The sequence below is a fragment of the Podarcis bocagei genome (genome assembly GCF_964188305.1).
Source record: "Podarcis bocagei genome assembly, chromosome: 6".
NCBI lineage: Eukaryota > Metazoa > Chordata > Lepidosauria > Squamata > Lacertidae > Podarcis > Podarcis bocagei.
This window is the reverse complement of record NC_138130.1, coordinates 31,918,026-31,940,361: the sequence shown is the minus strand read 5'-3', so window position 1 is coordinate 31,940,361 and position 22,336 is coordinate 31,918,026. Positions and strand designations below refer to the sequence as shown.

Genomic DNA, 22,336 nt, shown 5'->3' with positions numbered 1-22,336 from the left:
TTTTTTAAAAAAAAACACACACCCTGAAACCTATACTTAAAACCAATGTTTAACGTGTTTTAATTCTAGTCTTAGCAGATAATGGTTCGAATCAAACATATTCTGGTTCTTCGGCTGAAGAAATATGACTCAGGTGAAAAACGAAAGCTGTAAAAATGTGTTGGTATAAAGATAAGCACTTTATTTAATATCCAATTAAATGTGGTCACCAGAGAAATCACAGCTTACAAAAGTTTATCAGAAAAAAAAGATTAATCTATTTCAGGCTTAACCCAAAGTGTCATGAAAGGAACTCATGAATTTAGATAGGAATCCACTTATTATCAAAATACATTTTCATATTGAATCAGAACAGTCTAAATTGCTGACTATATTTATACTTGGTTCAGTCGAATTTTTATTCTCTGTAGCTGCCATTAATTTTAGGACAATTATCAAACAACAATGATGAACAAACTAAAATAATCTTACATGGTCATTTCCCCCCAATTCCATATTAACCATTCAGCTATGCACACAACTGACTCATTGAAAAAGGTTTAGTAGGTTCTTACGTGTTGACTTCAAATTTAAAAGTAGGAGTCACCTAGAAGCACAGTGACATTTGAAAGAGCTTTAAAATTTATTGCCCGAATTTTTATTGCACTGTGTTTCTGACTACAAATTAACTTGTTCATGTTGTGCAAACAACACCACAATCATGACCTTACAATAGCAAGGGAAACTGGGCCTTTAGAAATCATGGACCTTTAAAAATATTTAAATGTGGACTTTTTACAGTTCGTTACCAGAATAACAAAAGAGAGGTGGAATTTGATTGCCACATTGCTTAGCCTCCTTAGTGTAAATATCTTTTTTTAAGAAAATAGTTTAAATATTTACCTTAATTTTGCAACAATGGTCCATGGGGGAGGGCGCTGACATGGATCTGTCCCTCATGCTGAAAATGTTTCCCCAATCCTACTCTAGCAGTTTAAAGGACTTGTGGCAGGGAGTGGCAGGAGAACTGGAGGACAAACACATTTATTTTCATGTTCTCTGAGTCAATACACCTGAGTTTGTGATTTATTAAAAGTAATATAATGCATCACATTACAGTGGTGCCCCGCAAGACGAATGCCTCGCAAGACGGAAAACTCGCTAGACGAAAGAGTTTTCCGTTTTGGAGGTGCTTCGCAAAACAAATCTCCTATGGGCTTGCTTCGCAAGACGGAAATGTCTTGCGAGTTCCTGCTGGTTTTTTCCCCTCCCCCCCTTTTTCTAAGCCGCTAAGCCGCTTATCAGCTGATCCGATAAGCCGCTAAAAGCCGCTAATAGCGCTAATCCATCAATGGGCTTGCTTCACAAGACGAAAAAACCGCTAGACGAAGAAAATCACAGAACAGATTCTTTTTGTCTTGCGAGGCACCACTGTACTTAGAATGAAATGTGTATTTGGAGGTGCATTTAAGAGATGCAGTGTGGATGGACTACTTCCAATAAGGTAGCACAAACTAAGCAACATCCACAACAAACCAAGTCAGGAAGTGCATATATGAAGTACTGACTTTGGGATTTCCAAGCACCAAACCACCTGTAACATCAGGTGCTTGTCAGGCTGGCAACTGTCCCTGCCTGTCAAATTTGGTCTGATAAGTATCTGGCCCACGGAGTCAAAGTGATTCTCCACTCATTACATGTGCATCCCAATAACTATCACTCTTGTTTAAGCAACAATCCTAAGACTGTTTGCATTAAGTGGCAGAAAACTGCTGCGCTAACTGCATTCGTATGTTTTTTTATTTGATGTAGGATTAACAATGATCAAGGACAAGAGGAAAAAACCTGCAGCTCAATTGATATAGTAAATGTGGTTCGTAATCTGGAAGGCAAACAAATGGAAAATGACATAAACAGGTCACCAAACATTTCTTAAGCCCTCAGTGAGAATTTTCTGATGGCTGATTTATCAAGACCATAGTGCTACAGTAGCTGGACAGACTATACAGAGGTGATCGTGAATAGTGCAACAGGCTACTACTCTTGAGGGTTTCCCAAACTTGGGTCTCCTGCTATTTTGGGACAACAATTCCCATCATCCCTTACCACTGGTCCTGCTTGCTAGGGATGATGGGAGTTTTAGTCAAACAACAGCTGGAGACCCAAGTTTAGGAATCACAGCTCTGGGCAGATTACCACAGGTCCTAGATAGTGTCTCTAATAGGAAGGAGAGAGCTCACTAACAGATGGTACCTAACACCAAGGAAACTAGCGCTAATACGCCCAGGAACCTCACCAAAGTGCTGGAGAGGATGCACCTCCACAGGCACATACCTCCACATGTGGTGGGAATGCCCCAAAATTCAACTATTCTGGACAACAATCATACAAGAAATGTTGTTGTTGTTGTTGTTGTTGTTGTTGTTGTTGTTGTTGTTGTTGTTGTTGTTGTTGTTAGAATATTCATAATATTTTATTATTATCATTACAAGAAATATGCAAAATAACTAAGCAAGTATTAGAAATCACCCCAGAACTGGCCCTACTAAACATCTTCCAAAATAATAATGCCCACTCACATCATAAAGAGCTCATAACTCACCTACTCTCAGCAGCCAGAAACATCACAGCCAGACACTGGAGAGATCTGTCAGGAGTAAGCATGGACCACTGGTACCAAATAGTATGGGAAACAGTCTTATTAGAAAAACTAACCAACAAACTGAAACTGACACCGTGACAAATAGAAGAAGATGCCTTCAACCCGGTATGGCTCCCCTTTTTCACATACACAGCCCAACAAGACAACAAGAATCCACCAGCAGCATATGAATCAATATGGCTAACCTGATTCAAAAACACCCACCCACCCCACTCACACATGAAAACAAAGTTCACCACAGACAATCACAAACAACCACACCCTAGGTCAGAGGCCAGCAACCTAAGGCCCATGGGCCAGAAGGGGCCCATGAGTTGCCCCCGAACCAAGCCGCCCGCTAAACCGGCGCGGCGCAGCATGGGGACTCTGTTCCGTGGCTCCAGAAATCGCTTCTGTGCATGCCCAGACGCCAAAAATCGCTTCTGTGCAGGCACAATTTTCAGCGTCTGGGCATGCGCAGAAGTGATTTCCGGCGCCGTGGACATGTGCAGACGCAATATCCAATGTCGCAAGAAACACAAGCAAATAGTAAAGAGAACCCGCACAAGCGATGCTGACACAAAACCCCACACATACATTAAGTAGAATAGAAACTTTGATATCTGACCCCACCCCCACTCACCATGCCCCTCCTCCACCTCTTTCCCCCTTTTCTTCCTTTATCAACAGATGAAACTGATCTGTAGAAAATGTAACTTGGAAAAAAAGACATTACACATATTTTTGTAAACCAAGAAATCTTTAATAAAAATATGTTTTTTAAAAAAAAATAATAGTAAGGAGAGAGGGACACAGTTTTTTGGTTTTTTTTAAAGGCAGTGGGACTGCCTAGGCTTGAGAAATCTTGAAACCAGTAGGAAAGTTTATATGAACTAAGTTAGCTGGTCCAAGTCCCCCTGCACCAGTACTCAGTTTGCACTGAGGGGGGGAAAGAACCCCTGTAAATCGAAAGCGAGTAGATGAACTTTCTCCTTCATTAATTTTCCAAAATCTGTAGCTAGCAGTCTAGGGGCCAGAGCTGCTGGCCTTAACATTAGGTAGACTGAGGCAGCTGCCTTAGGCAACACATTTTAGGTGTAAAGAACCTTACAAAAAATTGTTGTGTTTTTACTGCCAGGAAGGAAAAGAAGTGCTTATGAGATCCTGTGCCTCAAGTGCCAAAATAATTCGGGTAGCCTTGGATAATATGCACAGTGATCATGCCGCACCATACATTTAAAGCATAACCCCCCCCCCCAAAGAATCCTGAGAACCATAGTTTATTAAGAGTACTAGGAACTGTAGCTCTATGGTGGGGCAACTACAAGCCCCAGGATTCTTTGGGGATTATAAAAGTGCTATAAACGTGTTCTAACCGTATGGTGCAGATGTGACCTTAGCATGGGGGCAAGGCACCAACCGCTCCTCATCCTCAGGAAGCAGAATGACTTGGGCCGGCCCTGCCTACAGCTATGCTAAACATTATGGTGGCAGATTAGTATGTTGTATAACCACCAAGAGGGTAAAAGGTAAAGGTAAAAGGACCTCTGACCATTAGGTCCAGTCGTGGCCGACCCTGGGGTTGTGCCGCTCCTCTCGCTTTATTGGCCGAGGGAGCCAGCGTACAACTTCCGGGTCATGTGGCCAGCATGACTAAGCCGCTTCTGGCGAACCAGAGCAGCGCATGGAAACACCGTTTACCTTCCCACTGGAGCAGTACCTGTTTATCTACTTGCACTTTGACATGCTTTTGAACTGCTAGGTTGGCAGGAGCAGGGACTGAGCAACGGGAGCTCAGCCTGTCGTGGGGATTTGAACCGCTGACCTTCTGATCGGCAAGCTCTAGGCTCTGTGGTTTAACCCACAGCGCCACCCGCGTCCCTACCAAGAGGGTAGGAACCATTTAAAGCACAGAATTGGGGGACAGAATTGCTCTCACTGGGCTCCAAGACCAGCTTTTGAGGGGAAGTTTTGGCAGCTACCCCTTCCCACTGCCATAAATTGATATTTAAATCAATATTTCCCATTCTGAGTTATCCAAGCTGGGTTGTGCTGTCATATCATCTAGCTTGCCCCTTATTTCAGAGAGTCACAGCTTCACCATACTCTCCTTTATATAGCTGGGTGTTTTTTCCTGCAGTATATCTGAGAAATTCCTGCTCCATCTGTTTTACAGTCTGTCCAATGTACTGAGGTAGAGCAGTAAGTTATGTCCATAGATGCACCATAATTTCTAATGTACAAGTGCCATGAAATTATCAGTGTAGATTTATATACTCAGGGTCACACAGTGAACTGGGTTCTGAACAGTTCCTTAATTGAGAAAGACAAAAAGTAATCAAGAGCTGAGGAAAGGTCAGCAGTTTTATGTGATACTCCTAAGATATGTCTTGACATTAACAGGTTCACATAATATGGCATTTCAAATAAATGTCTAGGCTCAGCATGTTCTCCGATTTTTGCTACTGCAAATTATGTTCTTCAAAATATAGAGTGGCAAACCATGGAGAGAGGAGCAAATATACAGTGTATTTTCCAAAGAACCATTTGTGAAAAAAGGAATTATCAAAAATTAAAAACTGTATTAGAAATTGGTCTGTGTTTCCTTTTGGAAGTTAAATGCAAAGGTTCATTTTCTAAAGTGCACTCTAAACTACAAATGATAACTTTGCGCAAGGAGGACAAATAGTTTATGGACTGATATTATCACAGTAGTCACAAATGTCCACTCGGAATAATATTTAGGATGTCATATTATCCAGCTTATATATTCTGGCAGCCTAGAACCTGATTTGAGATGGCACAGGCAAGTGATGAAACATTACAACTGGTAAATGGCGTATGTTACACCCCAGAAATCTGAGGGATGCTCCCCAAAAATTGATTAAGCAGAAATTGTCAGGATATTTCCATTCATTTCCATTTCCAACGGAAAAGAACATGACCCCATAATGGTGAAGGGAAAAGCGTAGAGTGCTTCAACCAGATGGACCCAGTGCTTTTTTTCTGGAGAGACGCATACCCCTAAACATTTTGTGAATTTAAGTTTGGCTTCATTGAGGGGCAGCATTTCAATATGAGTAGGAAAATGAGAGTACCCCTAAAGAAAAAAAGCACTGGATGGACCCATGATTCTGCTGCTGCTGCTGTTCCTACTGATGACGTTCATGCGCACATAGGAACATAGGGAGCTAAATTATACCAAGTTAGAGCATTGGCTCATTGCACTGTCAACACTGGTTGGCAGGAGCGTAGCATAGGTACACATTCACAGCGAAAGGTCGGCAAGGGAATGGAGGACCTGCTAAGGTTGTAAAGGGCAGTGGGTATTAAATATTCATACGACCAACTGGCAGGGCCAGCTCGCCCATGAAGTGGACTAAGGCAGCCACCTCAGGTGGCAGAATCCCACAAGGCAGCGCTCCTGCTGGTGCCCTGCCCACCTGTTGCCATGCAACCCTGGTAAGCAAGGCTTCAGGGGAGGGGGGTGGCACTTTTCCCATTTGCCTCAGGCAGTTAAATGGGGTGGGCCACCTCTGCCAACCGGTGCCTGTGCCTTTGACTGGCTCGTCTCTGTGTCTTGTTCCTTGCTCTGTCTATAAAAAAAATATTGTGGGAAAATCCCCTTATTGTGGCTACTGTTGATGGTTAGTGGTAAAATACAGCAACCATACTAGGCTGGGATTTAATTTAGGGTTGCCCAAACTTTTTTCAAAGAGGGCCGGATTTGATGAAGTGAACATGCGTGAGGGCCGACCAAAGTTGTTGAGCTTTTTTTACATTTTTACCCCAAAGTTATTGAGCTTTTTAAAGGGCCGGATTAGGCCCCCAAAATGGACTTTGGACATGCCTGATTTAATTATTGCCTGCTTACTGACTTATTTAGACTCACCTAGATGAGGTATCTAGATGTGGCTTGCCCCAGTGTAATAGAATATTCTGGGATATTTCCTCTGTGAAAAGCAAACAAGCCTGACAACTACCAGTAATATATCTAATCCAGGCTCAGGATATGCTTTCTTGGGCTTGGATCAAACTTGATGATAGCATGATCAGCTGGAACTTGATAAGTGTTTCCCATTTACTTCAATTCCACTTTCCAGTTACAGCCTTGCTCCTGTGTCATTACCCATGCCATTCCAAAGGATATCCTAACCTTCAGGAATGGTCACCTGAGGGCACAGAGGGCTACAGAATAAATAGGAAGGTTGGATATACAAACTTTTGAGTTTGTTGCATAGGATACATTTAAGTGATAGCTGCTGTTCCTAAAACTGGCACTGTTCATAAACCCTTGTGTAAACTGCATATAGGAAAACCATGACAAAAATAACTCCAATGAAAAAAATCATTCTTAAAAAAACTAATGCAATTTAATCACTAAGTTATCTATGTGTAATATTCTAATTTTAATGTCAAAATTCTAAAGACATTAACACAGAATTAAAAGATCCAATAAATATGACCCCAGTTTTAATATATAGGACTGGACAGTTGATGTCTATATTATGAATTGATGTGGACTATAAAAGGAATTCATCAATAAAAATAGGTTGTAAAATGTTTCCCAAGCCAGCAACTGCCACAAAATGACTGAAGTTCACTGGGAAAAAGAACAATTACATAGATTTTCTGACTAAGGAAAGCCTCATTTGTCACACTGGAAGTTGACCTAACGAAATAAAGAGTACAACCTAATTAACACGTGCATTTATAAATTTCCCCTCAATTCTCCAGTCCTAAACAGACTTATGAGGGAACATGACCCATTGAACATAATGCTACTTAGTAGGTAAGTTTAGTACAATTCTTTACATGTCTAAAAATACAAGGACATAGGGGGGAAATTAGTGCATGTCTTGAGTCCAGACATTGGATCTTGGCTTTTTCAATCTACCAAGAACAAGAACATGAATCATAAGTTCAAGATAAAAGAGAATGGATGCATCTTTAGCAAATAATTTTAGAAGAGCTATACTGGAAACAAGTGTCTCTCTATGGCCTATTTTATACTGCAAGATGTTTCTGTTCAGCACTTCAGACCTTCATCATTCTAGTAATATAATTCATAAGCCGCTTACAATAAAATTCTAAATGTGAAACAGCAGCACTTGAGATGAGAGGCTATCATTTACACTGAGAAGTAGGATGATTTCTGAAAGGTCCAAGGAGGTCGGATATGAATTCTGATTAATGCTGATGAAACTGACTCCTAAAAATTAAATCCTGAACGAACACTTGATACCTTTATACATAACGGACAGCTAGGGTATTCTCATTAAAACAATTTCTGCAAAAATTACTTTAAGATTCTCTTTATGTCTTGATATTGAGAACCTTCAAAAGCTGATTAACAATATTAAATGAAGAACTAAACTGCATGGGAAATCAACCTTTCCTGCATATTTAAAAATAATGGCCTATAATTTGCATTCAAGTGCTATTTCATTGCCTGTAGATAGGGAAACCTTGAGAGGAAAAATGGAAGAGGAACTTGAAGAGGAATGGAAGAGGAAACAACAACATATATTTCCAATAATCCTATTGGGATGAAGGTTATTGGTTTGTTCCCGTTCTTGTTTTTATTATGCATTTTATGTTCTTGTTTTGTATTTTTATATTGTGAACTGTCCTGTGATCTTCAGATGAAGAGCAGTATACAAAATAATAATTAAAATAATAATGATGATGATGAAGAAAATAAAATCTGGGATAGCTCAGTTGGGAGAGCAGGAGATGCTTAATCTCAGAGTTGTGGGTCCGAGCCCCTCATGGTCCCTTCCAACACTACAACAACACTACAATTCTATGAGTCTATGAAATAAATAAAGTGTATTGTTCATTGGGTGGTGACTGGCATACACCTATGGATCCAGGGGTGGCTTCTTTAGGGACCACACCATGACATTGTGATACATACACCATCACCTAAATCCATCCAATCAAACCTGTACACACACACACACACACACACACACACAAAAAAAAAACATATACATTTTTGTTTTCTTTCTCCAAGACCCAATGAAGCTCCCGTTGTACATCACAGTATTAATCTTCCAACCTTTGGACAATAGCCCACTATTTGTTGTGACGGTACCAATATTTCTAAGTCATGTAGCTGGAGCCAATTTGCTGTTTGAGTGCTGACAGAACCTGTTCGTCTCTGGCTCTCATCTGTACATGCTAATGATGCTATTAGAAAGAAATACATCTATATCCTTTGAACCAGGGCACTGACTTCTTACCAGCCAACCCCTGTCCCATTTCAGACTTTAAATGCTATTCACTGACCACCATTACATAGGTGTGAAGAAATAGTCAATCAACTAAAATCCATTTTCAATTGGGATTAGTAATCAAGTCACTGGAAATCATAAAATTTAAGCACTAAAGGGGAGCGGGCCAAATGGGAACCAAAACTGTAGCTTACTAGCCAAGTAAGCGGTTGAGACAATGGCAAATTTGAAGAATGGCCTGGAATCCCTCCCCACCCCACTCTAAGTCCTTGTGTAAGTTTGCCACTTACACACCGAGTAAAAATGAATACCCTGAAAATGCAGTGCAAAGTATACTTTCTAAGAGAAAAAAAGTCAATGTAGGATGTCAGTGTTTTGAAAGTGATTAACTAGTACATCAACAGCACATGGAAAGCTCTGTTGCACTTACCTCTTCTTGTTTGGGAATATTAAATTTTGTCAATTTTGACTTTGTCCTAGCTGAGTCAACTTTGGCAGAAGGCATTCCTCTATATGAGGTGCAGAGCAGGCTAGTTTCAGCTGGCACCTTCAATCTTGGAGACTCCTCAGGAGCCTGATCTTGACCATCCATTGGCCTTACATATGCTGTTGGTTTCTGCTGAACTATGCTGGGCTTCGAAGCAAGTGAAGGAGGAAAGTTCTGCACACAGTGTCCATTGCTATGCATAGCTGGCCTCTCCTGAGCCTGAGCTCCGCCTTCTCCACCAAAACTCAGCTTTGACGGCTGCTGTTGTGTTCTGCTGTTGTCCCCAAGTGAAGACGATAAAGGACCTTGCGCAACACTTGACGGAGATGGTGATGAGGGATTGGATGCGTAATGTGTAATCTTTTCTAAACTGTTCTTTTGGCTAACCGTTTTGAAGTCGTTATTGTGTGCATCCGGCAATCCATGTCTATGTTTGCTTCCCCTTTGCTGGTTCTCCAGAGTGTGCCCAGACTTCTGCCAACCCATTGCAGGGTTCTTGCCCAACTGCCCAGAAAGTGCCGCTGGTAGGGAAGATGGAGAAGCGTGAGTGTGGGGCTTTGTGTCAGCAATGAAGTGTTCCTCAGCTTTGGTCACAGACGTTTGTGAGATACACGGCTTTGGAACACCAACAAGGTGGCTTTGATTGGATCGATCCGTCAGCAGTTCTTTCATCTCATCGTAGTTGCCCAGGGTATTCTGGATACGGCTGGAGAGCTCGTCGCCTTTGTTAGTCTGTAAAGCAAGTAAGCGAGAATAATTTTAAATTATCATTCTGTAACAAAATCGAAAGTAGCCACCATGTTGGTCTGTAGCATCAAGAATAACAAAGAATCTTGTGGCACCTTAAAGAATAGAAAGGAAATCGTCATGAATATGCAACAGTTCAGAAGCACATTAAATGAAGAATCACATAAAATGTTTTGTTTTGTGAGGACGCAAAAAGGTTTCCAATTTACTCTGAACATGGAAAGCTACATGAGCTTCAGAGTATATATTATGCATATTACAAATGTATCACTTGTATTTAATACATTTTTTTCCAAGCATATCATATTGGAAGCAGAAAAAAGTTTTTAAATTTTTTTAAATTGAAGTCAAAGCAATACAATAAAAATAGTAGAAGTACAAATAAAAAACAAACAAACAGCAGCAAAGTATAATTGGAAGAGATAAATCAGGTAAAAGTAGAGTATTTAATACCATTAGGAAAGCCACATTTCTTGTTATACCATTGAGAGGAAGTCCTGTGTGTCTGTATTTGTGGTATATATATGACAAAATCCCACCAAACAGCATAATATTTTTCAGGATCCTACGAGCCTTTGAAAAAATGTAATTTATGAGTTATTTTTCAGCTATCGCTAAACTCCACATATTTTTATATCACAGTGTGAGTCACAAGTCCTGTAAGGTTTTCCATTTTAGGACAACTGAAGTTCTGGCAGCCACCAGCATCGATGTCAAGAGTTCCTGAAAGTTGAACCCTTTCAGCTGATCATCCCAAAGATTTAGTAAACAAATCTGCAGTGAAATTGGAATGGGATATTTGAGTATTGTCAAATATTAGGCCCACCATTGTCCAGAATCTAAATACCTGTGAGAAGTCCCACCAATATTGGAAAAGGGTGACTCCTTTTTCCACAGCCTCTCCAACAATTCTGAGAATATTGTGATGTCATATGGACAATTGTTAACTATACTGAGTGATTTCCATGAAATGTAACTAGAGCTAGAATATTTCTGTTTGACCATTGTAAGCTCCCAGAAGCTGTCAGCATGTGACAGCAGCCACACCCCAGCAGCGCCTTTGACTGGCCAGCTAAACCAGGTGAGGGTAGCTGATGGGTCTCAAAACCCTGGTGAGCTGAAGGTTATGACAAGCTCCAGCAGATTTGAGCGGGCAAGGTCAATAGTGAGTCCAACGGTCAAGAAGGCGGTTTCTGCATGTGCTGCAGAGGGAAGTGAGGGGCAAATGAGGCTTGTCAACCTGGGAATGTAGCCCATCTAGGAAAAGGAAAACTCTGATCCTAAACCTCTGCCGCCTTGCAGGACATCTTTGGGAGAAGAAAAAGCTAAGGAGCAAACCCTATGCAAATCTGGAGTGAAGTCCCTAAGATGGTTGGGATGGTGCCTTGTACGCCTCCTTCTGGTAGCCAAGCTGGTGCCAAATGTATTGCTCTGTTTCCTTTGGACGACAGCAGCGAGGCTGAGAGAGGGGTCTTGATGTTTGGGCAGCCCAGGATCTCCATACACACTGCCCAAGCTTGCGCACCATGTAATGTTACTTTGGTGCTGTTAACACAGTGGTTTCACTTCATCCCAGGAAGCACACTCTGTTGTCTCTTGATACAGACGGGAGCCAACAACTAGGTACTGATCTAAGTCTAAAACACTTTTTTGAAACATATTTGAATGTAACGCTGCTCCACCTTTCACGTACTTTGAAAAATAAACATCTAAAACTCAATGAGACATCAATATTAATGCATGCTTTGTGAGACCAGTTCATTATGGCAGACTACAAAAAAGTATATCCTGCAGCCTATAGCTAATGACCAATTAAAGTAGGACATACAAAATAATTTATGTGGTCGCTTTTACTGAACGAAATTATTACAGTGCTGTGTAATTTGAAATTACTAATTGGCAAGCAACTTGAAGAAAACTCAGTTGTTACTAGGAAACAATACAGTTTTATTATGGCACACATAAAACCCTAGAAGAACCTACTCTCTCTTGATAAAATAACTTGTTGAGTGGGCAAGGGAAATCTTGTTAATAAATTTGAACTGTAGCAAGACTTATGACCTATCCCTCATGTGATTTCTTAAAAAGAAAGATATTGATATAGATTTGATAGATTTGGGGGGCCGGGTGTTTCTTGTCAGTCACCTGTCATCATCACAATGACATTAGGTGACCCATTTTTGCATAGTGCTGTACATAGTGCTGATTGCCTTGACAATCAGCTGATTGTTGACACATGCAAAGTTCTGCACACAGGTCTTTGCAGGTGCAGTTGGCTGGTGGTATCTGCCACCCGCCCTTTGGTCCGGCCATGCATTTACCTGCCCTGCACCTGACATATATGACATCAGGTTTAGAGAGCAGGTGGTGGAAATGGCTTGGCCAAAACAGTCTCATGGGTCAAGCTGGGGTATGTGTGCAGCTGATGGGCCTAATTAGGCCCACAGCCAGAGATTCCACACTATTGGATTAGAACGACCTGCTATAGAGCAGCTAATGTATTTGGTGCGGGGAGGAGAAAGGAAATGAGTCTAGTATGTGAGTAGCCAACACGGTGCCCTCAAGATGCAACTCCCATCAGCCTCAGCCAGCACTGCCTGAGCATTAAGGCACACCACACTGGCTATCCCAGTCCATTATTAGACCAGAAGGCAGTATTGCATGCTCAGCTGGGAGAGGAGCACAGGCGGGTGGCCCATCAGTTAGGTGAGGTGAAGGGAGGTGTCCAAGCAGGACCAGGCTTGTTTTCACTCTGGCATGAAGGACCTCAAGCCACATCTCCTGGTTCTGACTTGGCTCACAACCAGCCATTGTGTTCTAGTGGCATCAACTTCCAGACAACATGGCTTAGCTTGTTCATTAACAGTCAGCAGCTCTGCCCAAGAACAAACAACAGTCTTTGGTTGTTGGATATGGTGACATTCAATATTGTCATGAATGACATGGATAAAGGAGTAGGTGGCCCCCTTTACAAGTCCATAGATGGTAAGATGGAAGAGACTACAAAATTAAAAATTTCTAAGCATCCCACTTTGAGGGCAGGGTTAGCAATTGAATAAGCTGTCATCTGGCTTTCTCTGGAAGTTTTCAAAAAAAGGTTAGACAAGCATCTGTAAGGGACACTTTAAATATAGATTATTCTCTTTTAAGTTGGGGAATTGGGTTCTCCTAAACTGCCTTACCTGCTTTGAGCAACAATCAAACAACAGGGAGGAAAATTGGGGAAATATATATATACCTTGTATGGCTCACTGAAGAGGGAGTAGCTGTTATTAAATATGCCATCTTCGTGCTGGGTCTCCTGATTTCTCCTTTCCCATTCTTTCCTGCGCAGCATATTTCTGTCAGGGTCATAGACACTGCACCAAAAGAAAAGCAGAAAACTAGAATTAAGGCAACAAACCCTGGGTAGCCATAACTACATACAGAAGGGTGAATTAGCAAACAGGTGACAAAGAAAAAAAGAACAGGAATGTGATGGGTGCCATTCCAATAAGGAAATTAAAGTCCACATACACACAAACACACACACTCACCCAGTTTCTGGAGGGATGAGATATTTAGGGGACCTATGTCGAACAGGTGAAATGAAACAGGGTAAGTGTCAAAGCATCTCTGACAAAGAAAAAAAAGGGAGGGTCCTTTTTAAAGTGCACAATAATTAAAGCTATGGTTAAATAGAAATGATGAAAACATTTCCTTGTATGACAGCTCTTTAGAGCAGGCTTGGAACTCTTGTGTTCCCTCCCCCTTTACTGTTGGACTCCAACTCCGATCAGTCTCAATCTGCATAGTCAAGGATGATGGGAGCAGTTGTCCAGCAAAATCTAAAGGGCTTCAGTGCCTTAGGGTGTTAGACAAGAATGCTGCTTAAAAATGAAATCACTCCAGTTGGATTCTATAGTTCTCTTTTCATTAATGAGCCCCTAAAGGGCTGTTAAAGCTATATACCATAGACATTTTCACAGTAATGCACCTTCTTCTGATCTCCATTAATCAACTGTGGTCATGAAAGTACAAACGCAACTATCAGCTACTTTAGCCTAGCCACAATTGTTATCCTTTTTGCCAACCAACTAGAATTGGAGGATTGAAAGAAAACAACCATCCCAACCAAGACATTCTTGTTGTTAGTCTCCCACATATGGGCTGATATGACTTGTAGCTATGCACTAAGACATCACAGAGCTGGCGGTGGCTACATTCATAGTACAGTAAGTCATGAACGTGCTGTGATGGCTGCAAGTTGTGAATACAAATGCATGAATGCTGTTCTGCTACACTGAATTCAGCCCCTTCATAAAAGGATTGACCAAGATGAAGGTGTGAAACTGCCTTATTCTGACAGCTGGCCTATGAAGTGCTTTGCACAGTGCAGAAAATGAGTCTCTGTAACCTCACATCTTGCAGTGAGGGAGCAGCCAGAAGGCCCTCAGAGCTGGACCTCAGTGTCCAGGCTGAACAATGGGGGTGGAGCTGCTCCTTTAGGTATGCAGGGGCAAAGCTTTAAAGGTTTAAACACTTCGAATTGTGCTCAGAAACGGAAATATACTTTCACAATATTGGCCAAATGAAACAGCTTGGGAAGTAATTATTTTATTTTAGTGGTAGAATTTAGTTTAGCCCCGGGTAACAAGGCTGAGAAAGACCTCTCTCTTTGATCTACTGCCTCACAAAGTAGTAGACAATACAGTACTGGGCTCGGTGGATCAATAATCTTCAGTATTTGGTAGCGTCATATATTCATATGAATAATCATTTTAATCAATACAATAATGTTGGGTAATTATATTATTGAACAGCACAAGCACTTAGTAAGTTGTAGATTAGGCTTGCTTCTCATTATATCAGTCATATCCAACACCTTTTCTGGCCAGTTTATTCATACCATTGTCATTTTCAGCTAAACAAAAATAAATAAATGATGACTATTTATAAAGTCTGTGTTGCTAATGGCTTGTTATGATTTCCCAGAAGTGACAACTTTACATTCCTCAGTGCTAAAAAGCATTTTGAAACAAAAGCATCAGCTGCCGTGCAAGAAAAACAAAGCACTAGCTTTTGATGGACTGGTGACATGATTAATAAAATGCTATACTTGGGCTGCCAGTGACTTTTTGGACTTTTCACCTAGTTTAAACAGAAGTTAATTTGAGGGTTCTGCAGTATTTTTTCCTCCATTTACAAACAGAAATGCCACAGGGCAAAGCAATTACTCTGATTTACTGTTTTGCCTTTGATTGAACATGAAGATGTAGCAGGGTCTCAAAAAAAATAAAAAAGCAGCAACTTAACAAACTGTGTTCTTTCCCTCAGACAGATAAAGTACCTACTATGCTGTTTCAAAGAGTTTACCTCCAGGCTGCAGTGCAGAGCAAACATCAATCACTGACATGTGTCTAAGATGAGATTGATGTTTACTCTCACAGCTTTTCATCTTACATCCAATAAATTACTTCTCCTTCACCAAAATGCCTGGTTAAATTTCATTTTTCACTTTGCAGCATGAGTTTTAAAACTTTAGCTCCCAGCAATTCTGAAGCTGGATTCATTTACGCTTCATCCTCCATAGCTTTTATGATTTGTACCAACCATGAAAACTGGCCATATAAACATCAATACAATCACACAGAGTCTTCTGGTAACAGCCACTTACACACGGACAGAAGCCAGATTGAGGACGAAAGGTTTTAATTGCGTTCACGATTACTCTAGGATGGTAATAAATACGTTCCAGCTATCTGAATACTCGGTGCATGAATCCTGCAAGCTTCATCTTGGGAAAGCAGATATATTTTCTTTATTCCCCCCCCCCAAAAAAAAATATTTTATAATTCAAGAAGACGCTACACTTTCAAGATGCAACCTTTTTTTGAAATGTTTCTGAGCAACACAACTAACCTGTTTAGTGGCACGATTAGAAGAAGGAGGTTAAATTGTCTCAACAGATCACAAGAGGATAAATCCTCAGAGGTTTTAACTATGCAAAACAAAAAATAAATAAATTCAAATTCATGTCATAAGGCCATTTTGCAATTTTCTAAGAACCCTAGTGAGTCTCCCAATCCCTCTCAGCTTCACCTCCCCCCCTCCTTTAATGAACTTGCGGCAGCTTCTTTGAGAGTCATGAAGGTCAAAGATTCTGCTACCCTGGAATGTCTCCTAGGATTCATTAATGGGTATATTTTGTGCTGAGCCCACCATGGGACCTGTGTTGCTTATGCCTGCTCCTGCTCCCTGTCACTCCCTTTCAACCTGTCAATATGCACAGAAAGAGGTATATTGGTGCATTTCGAGTCTCTAGTGTGCTCTCCTTTAAAGAAAATGGCTATTCACAGGCTGTCTTGAACAACCCCATTTGGTGAGGAGAGAGACAAAACTGTAATTTTGTTCGCTTCATACAATTTTAATTTGCCCGGGGTGGGGTGGGGGTAGTAGTTCTATACAGCTTTGGAAACTCCCATTGTTCTAGGCGCGACAGGTAATTTCATTAATGCGAGCAGTTTCTGAGCTCTGGGTTCAGTACTGCACCTAAGATTTCAGATTAAAACTGCCACTGCTGGAATGAAAGCAGAAACCTTTTCTGCTTCCCCACTTCCAGCCACTCTCTGAAGACTGGAGAAGGTATCCTCATAAGAATATTAGGGGGACGGGCAGGAGAAATATGTCTTCAGATGAGGACTACACCGTGTGAAAAACGAACATAAGATTTTAGCTGCAGTTCATTCATTTTCAGCTTGCATTCTTGTTATAAAAAAGTGCACCTAGACACTCCATTGCAGTGCCCACAACCTAGATTTAAGGTGCCATTTAGCTCCTAGCTTTCACATCTCTGGTTGCAACACTGGTTCTATAATCACAGATATGTGCACACTCAAGGGTTATCAGTTTGGCTCAAAAGCAATAAACACTTTGCAGTACCTTAAAGACTAACCACTTCATTTTGTCATAAGCTTTCATGCACTACAGTTCAGCCTATCAGGTGCATTTTCTTTCTTTGTGCAACAAAATTTATATACCACTTGATTTTGTGTGTATTTAGGTATATATGTATGTATGTATCATCTATCTATCTAATAAATTCAGCTAAAACAGGTATTTTAAAACTAATTAAAATCAAAATGCATGAAGTGTCATCCCGAGTTATGGGTATACAAATACATGAGGGGGTTTTGGGTGGGGAGGGAGAAGGTTGTAAAATACTGAGGTCAGAGGGAATGCAGAATAGCACAGAGGGTGATAAGTACCTAATTAATAGTGACAACTCACAAACAGTTGGTAATGCAGACACCCTGGCACTAGTAAGCCAATTAACACATGCTAATGATCCTCCAGTCTTGGTTCAGGCCACAAGTGATAGCGCTGAACCTCTTGATGTAATTCAGTGGTTTCATGTTACAGACTCCCTTTGAGGTTTGCTCTAGAATGGCCACACTAGAGCTGTGTACATTTACTCTTCATCCAATGGACTCCCAATGTTGGTTTGGCAAGTGGTGTACATTCAACGTAAGCCGTAATCTATCCTGTATCTATCCTGTGTTGTTGTTTTTCGGAAATACTGAATTTTGGTGTGTTTTCTCTCCAAACAAGTTTCAATCTGAGCTGATAAAAAACAACAACACCCAACCTTCTGTGTTTTAAGCTGGTAATGTGTCCTGGGAAGTTGAAATAACCCCCACTGTCTTGTGAATATTGCCTTTCCTGGTGTCTTTCTTCTTTCCCCCTTTTTTTGCATAGAGGCTGCTTGTCCTGCCCTGTAAGGTTTGACTTGGTTCATTTACTTCTGGAGTAAAAAAATTATAAAGGCAACGATGACACAGAACTATCTATCCTCTTGCATAAAGCAAGGGATGCATAATTGCAGCTGTATGTCGTATTTTATTTCCAAGGAAAGGCAAAATATGGCATTTCATTATCAATGTCAAGTGCCAGTAGCCATAAATTCTATGACTCATCAAAACTGCCTATACGTGTACCACTAACAAAGCAGCATTTCCAATTTACTGTTACTATAATGGATAATGACTGGAGGTTCATCAAAGTTAATCAAGAAAATGATGTCCATATTATGCTGTGTTGTGTTTCGCTTGACTTAAAAAGCACTTGGTATGGGGCAGACTCTGTGTGACAGATTTACTGTATTATAGACTGCATACAAATGCTTTGAAAGCAAAGCAAACATTGTGGGTTTGAAATGTTACATACCCATACGGCTCAATGCTGTATACAATTAAGTGCTCTTAAGTTTGATGTGCCCTTAGTGGGATACTTAATTGTACCGTGAGTTCTATCCTTAGTGAATGTGTAGGTACACAGAGTTCTTAAGAGACTGATATTTTAATTGATGGCTTTGCCTACAGAAATGAAGACCTGAAGAAGAAAAAATATTTTATTTTCATTCCTTTTAAAATGTTTTATTATTACTTAATGAATCTCTGCCTCTCCCTCTCGTACACAAACCATGAACAGAGTCATAGACCTAACCAATTATAACCATTTGCTTTTTTTACTTCTTTTCTTCCCCTACCACATCTTTTCTTTCAAGTCCTTGGTTTGAATGTAGATTGAAAAACCTATTTCCGAATTTCTTTTTTCAATATTAATCTTGAGGGGTAATAACTTTGCTGCTGCTGCTGTTGTGATTGATGATTGTATGGTTTGGTAATTAGAAGGTTTGAGACTTAGCCTGTTAGGATCTGAATAGACAGAGCAATTCAAACAATAGGAACCCAGAATAATTTATGCTGGTGCAGATTATGCCAGTGTAATTTCCCCCTTTTTCAAACTCTGTTCAGCAACATGGCTGCTGCCAGCTGAGCTGGCCTGAGCCTGGCAGGGGGAAATGGGAATTTAACTTATACCAGCTATAATGGTTGGGAGTTACTCGTGCGTAATCCTGCTCCGTTTGAGCATTAGATTGCCTGGTTAAACCCTCCGGACTGCACAGCCCATCTCAGCGTGGCTGCCCTTAGTCACTCGTAGAATCTGTCTGTGGGCGTTTCTTAAAGCATTGCCAACATAAGAGTTGTTTGACGCCCAATCGTCGCCGCCTCTCACTGCGCGGGAGTCTCCTGCGCAGGGTGGGCGTGGGCAGCGGGGTGCTTGGGCTCTCCTCGCTAACTTCCAACGAAGAGTCCTGGAGCCCCTGCACCTCCCTGTCCCGTTGCTCTCCTGGATCCCTGGTGTTACACTCATTCTCTTCCCCTTCTTCCCAGCTGAGTCTCCCTCTAGCGCTGGGACCTTCCCCTGCAGAATCAGAGACCCTCTCCTTCTCCCGTGCCTCTGATGACAGTTCCCTGACACCAGCCTTTTTGCCTGTGTAACTTCTGCTGGGTTGCTAGGTGGCATGACCAAGGTGAATGAAGTTTGAAATGAGGTGAATCTCCCCCTGCCCAGTCCCACCCCTGCCACTCTCCCAGAATGCCACTTTTGGGGGGCTTACCTTGACCTTGGCTCAGCCAGCTTTGGCTGAACTGGCTGAGCTGGAATGATGAGTGTTGGGTTGGCTAAACCCAAGCAATTTCTCCCAATTCTTTCTCATGCTTGCAACCCACACTGTACCACCTCCTGTGTTGTTCCTAATTGTCCCCCAACCCTCTAGAGCAGCCTTTCTCTACCTGTGGGTCCCAAAATGTTGTTGAACTACAACTTCCATCACCCCTAGCTAGCAAGGCCAGAGCTCAGGGATGATGGGAGTTGTAGTCCAACAACATCTGGGGACCCACAGGTTGAGAACCGCTGCTCTAGAGAATATTTGGTGGGTTGGCATTAGGCTCTGCAGCAGAGAGGGAGGGGGAACTAACAAAAACCACCTCCTTCTCTGAAGCCTCTGTACAATCCCCAGTCCTAGGTAGTTCACAATGCTTAAGTCCCTTGAAATTCCCACTTCAGAATCAGCAGGTCATTTGGGGCTGCCATTACATCTCTTGATGCGTACTGGAGATGGAAGGCAGACTGAGAGGCCCATTCAGAGAAAATCAGAGCCTAAAGCTAGGCCCTAAGAACCCCTCCATCAGGTCAGCTGAGGTTCAAGCTAACACCTGCATTATCCTGATTAAAAATAATGCCTCCAGATAAAACAGATGACCATATTTTATTCCATCTCTGTTAAGCCTTCTGTCTAGCATGGATCCTTATGGGACTCTAATGTGCAAAATTTGATATCCTTTTGTCACATATTAAATCTGTAACTGCTTTTTGTTTGTTTGGGAATTTTTCGTTGCTTCTGTGCCTGACTTTCAATCTTCTATTAGCTGCTGTTATAAAAAGAAAGCATTTTGGCAATATTTATTTGCAGACGCAAACATCAATGCAAAGCACTTAGTGGAGCAATGTATGCACTGAGGAGGCACACAGGGGGATTCAAATATTTTATTGCACAGTGGATATTATTACCTCTGTACCTGCTATGCATAAACCATTCTCAGTATTTTATTTCTAATACAGCAATGAACAGCTACAGCGATGACGCTACTAAATCTTTTAACAATCATGACATACTACTTGCAAAATAAATGCCTCTGGTTAATATTTAAGTTCTCCTGCATTTTGATTTCCCCTTTGTCAGTGTAGCACATGTCTTGCTACAGCATCCTTCAAAGAAATAAAACTTGCCTCTGTGTTTATCAAAGGAAACAGGCATGAAAAATATCCTGAGCCATAAATAAAGTCATCTAAAGTCTATATTGCTCTAATTTGTCAGGAGTTGAACAAATGTTAATTATACAGCATTTAAACATTAGACTTGCTAATGTCATATTTAATTTAGAATGTTACACTGTAAATGTTTTCCCACCACATTAATTTACACCTATTATTACAATCTCCATTATTAGGTTTATAATGAAAAAGATACTTTCTGCCACTGAAAATTTGTTTAACAGCAAAAACAATTACTAATTAGAAGACATCTTTACTTAAATTATATTTATTTTCCAGCCTTGTTTTATAATCTGTTTTTGTATGGAAGTGTATCCTTTGATTCAATTAGCAAAACCCATTTATCTTATGTAATATCAAACGTGCATTGCTTTCGAAAAAAGGCACTGGGTTACTTCAGAGCCACTTCGCTACATAAAATTCCTCACATGGCGTTAATAAATGCGTATGCTGACTGGATACAATCCATACCGCCTCCTCCACACTTCTTGCTTAAATTTACTTGCACCCAAAGCGATACTTTAACCTTTTTAACAATAGTTTGTAAAATATTGGTGTAAAACATTTTACACCAACAAGAAAGAGATCAGACTACAGCACTTATAAACTCAAAATCAACAGCACGCTAAACACCATTTAGACACCAATGGTATACTGTATGGCATTTACATGTAAGCGACAAATTTAGCTCCAGTATGCACTGTTTTGTGACTTTCAGTAGGACAGGACTATATAAGAGGCGGCTGCTGGATCCAGCCAGCGGCCTATCCAGTCCAGCATCCTGTTCTCACAGTTGCCAATCAGATGCCTGTGGGGAACCTGTAAGCAGGACCAGAACACAAGACTACTCCCCACTCCTGTGGTTTCCAGCAACTGGTATTCAGAAACATGACTGCCTCTGACCATGAAGGCAAAGCAAAGCCATCATGACTAGTAGACACTGACTGCCTTTATCCTCCGTGAATTTGTCCAATCCTCTTGTAAAGCCATCCAAGTTTGTGGCCACTACTAACTTCTTCACAACTCATGTTTATTTCTTATTTTTTTTATCTAATTACCTGTGGGCATTTACTGGCTCTAGATATGCATGGCAGAGTCACATTGCAGACCCTCTCAGCCTTTCTCAACCTATAGGTCTCCAGATGTTGTTAAACTACAACTCCCATCACCCCTAGCTAGCAAGGCCAGAGCTCAGGGATGATGCGAGTTGTAGTCCAACAACATCTGGGGACCCACAGGTTGACAACCACTGTGAGTGTCCCTATTTTCCAGCGACAGTCCCAGATTTACAGAAGCCGTTCTGGTTTCTGATTTGATTCAGGAATGTCCTGCTTTTCCTTAAAGGTAAAGGTAAAGGGACCCCTGACCATTAGGTCCGGTCGTGACCGACTCTGGGGTTGCGGCGCTCATCTCGCTTTACTGGACGAGGGAGCCAGCGTACAGCTTCCGGGTCATGTGGCTAAGCCGCTTCTGGCGAACTAATGACTAAGCCGCTTCTGGCGAACCAGAGCAGTGCACAGAAACGCCGTTTACCTTTCCCGCCGGAGCAGTACCTATTTATCTACTTGCACTTTGATGTGCTTT

General features: G+C 41.3%; 1 protein-coding gene and 1 long non-coding RNA gene across 9 annotated transcripts in view; one reads left to right on the top strand and one right to left on the bottom strand.

Moving 5' to 3' along the window:
* The window catches only part of LOC308589822, a 120,663-nt gene extending 110,733 nt beyond the window's left edge, over nt 1-9,930 (top strand). Inside the window, exon 3 of the long non-coding RNA XR_014009498.1 lies at nt 9,806-9,930. This is a non-coding gene — a long non-coding RNA (uncharacterized lncRNA). The remainder of the gene's footprint in view (nt 1-9,805) is intronic.
* The window catches only part of AFF3 (ALF transcription elongation factor 3), a 246,805-nt gene that overhangs the window by 181,921 nt on the left and 42,548 nt on the right, over nt 1-22,336 (bottom strand). For 5 of the 8 annotated variants that reach the window (XM_081199269.1, XM_081199267.1, XM_081199266.1 and 2 more), the window contains 2 exons: nt 13,332-13,452; nt 9,290-10,078 (listed from right to left, as the gene is read on the bottom strand). In XM_081199269.1, coding sequence (XP_081055395.1) covers nt 9,290-10,078; nt 13,332-13,430 — 888 coding nt within the window. In that variant the 5' untranslated portion in view covers nt 13,431-13,452. Of the gene's footprint in view, nt 1-9,289; nt 10,079-10,546; nt 10,894-10,940; nt 11,148-13,331; nt 13,453-15,994; nt 16,070-22,336 lie in introns of those variants that run through there. The other 3 variants (XM_081199270.1, XM_081199272.1, XM_081199271.1) reach the window with 3 other exon arrangements.